This window comes from Blastocystis sp. subtype 4 (genome assembly GCF_000743755.1).
Source record: "Blastocystis sp. subtype 4 strain WR1 chromosome Unknown seqid_0609, whole genome shotgun sequence".
NCBI classification, from domain to species: Eukaryota; class Bigyra; order Opalinata; family Blastocystidae; genus Blastocystis; species Blastocystis sp. subtype 4.
Window position 1 is genome coordinate 1 of NW_014568938.1, and position 3,022 is coordinate 3,022.

Consider the following 3,022-nt stretch of genomic DNA (forward strand, 5'->3'; position numbering starts at 1 on the left):
TTTATATCCACTCCATCAATCACAATTCGACCTGATTCCAGCTCGATGATTCGCATCAGACACAACACCAGTGAACTCTTGCCTGCACCAGTTCGACCCACAACACCTACCTTCTCACCAGGATCAATATGAAGATTGAGATGCTTCAGAACAGGTTCCAATTCAGGTCGATAGCGCATTGTTAGTTCTTCAATTTGAATGACTCCATCTGTTGTCCCTGTTTGATCACCAATCATCATAGAAGTGGAAACAGAATCACTTTGCAATTTCTCAACACCTTCACTCTCAATAGGTGACAATGGAGATAGGGGAGTAATAGGGGATACAGATTGAGCTTTCGCTTCTTTCTGGGCTTTCAACAATCCAGCCAAAACACCATTTTGATTAGCTGACACATGAGTATAAGAGCTTTGATCTTGAATCACTCCCTTCTCTATCACCACAATATTGTCACAAGCAGGGAGATACTCCAATGCATGAGTAACCAATAACACACACTTTGATCGTAATAATCCTCGAATACAATTTCTAAACAGACTTCAACCCACATGAGCATCAACAGCTGACAATGGATCATCCAACAGATAACTATGTTTCATTCATTCTCTCATTTCNTACATATCACTATCCTGATACACAGCTCGAGCTAATGATACTCGTGTCTTCTGACCTCCACTCAGATTTATACCCTTCTCTCCAATCTCAGTCTGGTCTCCTGCAGGAAGAATCGCAATATCAGGGAGAAGACAACACACTTCAAGCACATGTTCATATCGTTTGGCATCATACTCCTTACCAAACAAGATATTGTCTCGAAGTGATGCATTCATGATGAAAGGAGTTTGAGGCACATAAGCAATGCTACCTCGTATCTGAATCTCTGAATCCAGACTTCTGGTTGAATCCTTTCGAGGCATTTCACCCAGAATCGCTGACAACAGACTCGATTTGCCACATCCAACATGACCCACAATGGCTGTCAGAGATTCGGATTCACATGTCAGATTCATGTCATGCAACTCAAATGGAACCGCGGGAATCGCTTCAGGTTCTGCTTCCATCACTTTTGAGCGATTTCTCCCACATCTCTTCTTCTGTTCTTGTTGATGATTCTGTACCTCACTCTACTGTTCAATCCTCCATACAATCCTACTTCATTCCAATAGAAGTCACCATGAGACACAGTCACATCAACTCGCTCTCGATTGTTACGAGAAGGCTTCTCAATCCCTTCAGCTAGAAGGAAGCTCTGAATTCGCTTCAGAGAAACAGAACACTCAGCCAGACTGTTGATTGTCTATTCATTATTCATTGTGTATGCACTCACATCAGGGAACATGACAAGTGGAACCGTAAGATGTTGAAACTAGGAATAAATCGACTCAATTAGAAGAACAGAGTATTAGATGTGAATGCAATCGAAGTGGTTAAATGACCACCCATGATGACAAAAAAAGCAAATGAGATAATGGACACCAAATATGGAGTAGCATCCCAAGCAGAAGAAGAGAGCATTTGCCAATAGACATAGCGACGCAATACACTCACTTCATCACATCGAATTCCTGAAATACGTTGTAAGAATGATCGTTCCCAAGCCTGGAGTTTGATCAGTTTGATTCCCTCTAATGTCTCAGTTGTCACATTGATTCGCTTGTCCTTCACCTTCATGAGCTCTTGTTGAACAGATTCCAGTTTCTTGGAGAGAAGTCGTGAAAATGGAATCATCACAAGAATGACTACAACTCCGCCCAATGTGGCCCATCTCAACTACACATCATCCAATACTTCCCATCTCCACCTGAAACCACAGCATCACAATCGAGACAATGATCTGGAAGGGACCAGACCACAATGTCTGAAGATAGCTAACAATGAGATGAGTGATGAGTTCTCACGAGGTAATATCCTGGAATCGTTGACTGTCTACTTCCATAAGATTCATGATTTCACCTTGATTGTAACGGGAACGAGAAGCAGCACTCAGTGTCAATGACTTATTGTAACTACAAGTTTATATCATCGCTCGGCTCTACATCATCGTTACACAAGAACTGCGTAAGCGTAGACCCGTTCGGAAACACAAATAGAAATAGTTTCGAAGACAAAGACTCTGAAGCAATGCAGCCACAAACATAACGACACCATCAACAACACCATCTTTCTAGAGTTCATTCACAAATCAAAGGAGAACTCTTGGAGCATCAGTATCTTCCAAAAAGCTAATGATCCTTGGAAGCATAAATGGTCCCACAAATTGACAAATATCATGAATCAACTTCAAAAATGCAGCCATTACAAAAGGAATCCCAAAAGACTTGGTCATACTCTTAACTAGACTAGGACTATTCATCAGAACAAAGGGAGAATACAAACGAAGTATCTTTAGATGCCTTCCATTGTTGGGAAATAGTTGAATAGATGGTGTTAGAACGATCACAAGAACTATTTGTCAAATCTATTAACGATAACTACGAGAGTTGAGGCAAATCCTCAGGATTGAGAGCACGCTTATTTCCAAGGGATAGCAAAGGATTCAGCCACAGAAAGAGTATTTTGGAGAAGAAATTGGCCTTCTCCTCGTAACTCTCATGTGTTTGTTGATGAACTTATTCAGTATCTAATATCTATTATCATGTCACTTTCCTTCAAATGAATGGGCTTGATTACTTAGTGTTCAATGGAAATAATGCTTGCACCGCTTTCAAAAGAATCATATGTCAATGAGAGGAATTTCATTCGTATGTTAACTGGATATCAAAAACTGGAAATAGTGACTATTAAGCACTTCAATCAGCAAATCCGTTTTATCACCACCTTCACTCTCTGGAAACTGATAGATCAAGGAACTCTTAAGTGATTTTCTTCCAGTTGCAAGAACAGTCATCTATCACCTAGCAATTCACTCCATAGAAGAGTGATCATACGAATCAATGATTGAATTCCACCACAATACCATTAATGAATAATCTAATCAACTTCAAATCACTTATTCTTAGATTGTATCAAGAAGACCGCTACT

At 40.3% G+C, this 3,022-nt stretch overlaps 2 protein-coding genes across 2 annotated transcripts; both read right to left on the minus strand.

The window, feature by feature from the left end:
- JH06_5898 (hypothetical protein) lies at window positions 1-917 on the minus strand (the record flags this gene model as incomplete). Its single annotated transcript, XM_014669376.1, has 2 exons — window positions 1-524; window positions 615-917. Coding segments are annotated over 2 exons (827 nt in total), but the record flags the coding sequence as incomplete, so codon positions are not given.
- An 860-nt stretch (window positions 918-1,777) lies between these two features.
- On the minus strand, window positions 1,778-2,353 carry JH06_5696 (ATP-binding cassette superfamily; the record flags this gene model as incomplete). Its single annotated transcript, XM_014669377.1, has 4 exons — window positions 1,778-1,868; window positions 1,899-2,006; window positions 2,037-2,164; window positions 2,195-2,353. The coding sequence occupies 4 exons, from the start codon at window positions 2,351-2,353 to the stop codon at window positions 1,778-1,780; spliced, it is 486 nt and encodes a 161-aa protein (XP_014524863.1).
- Window positions 2,354-3,022: the final 669 nt, after the last annotated feature.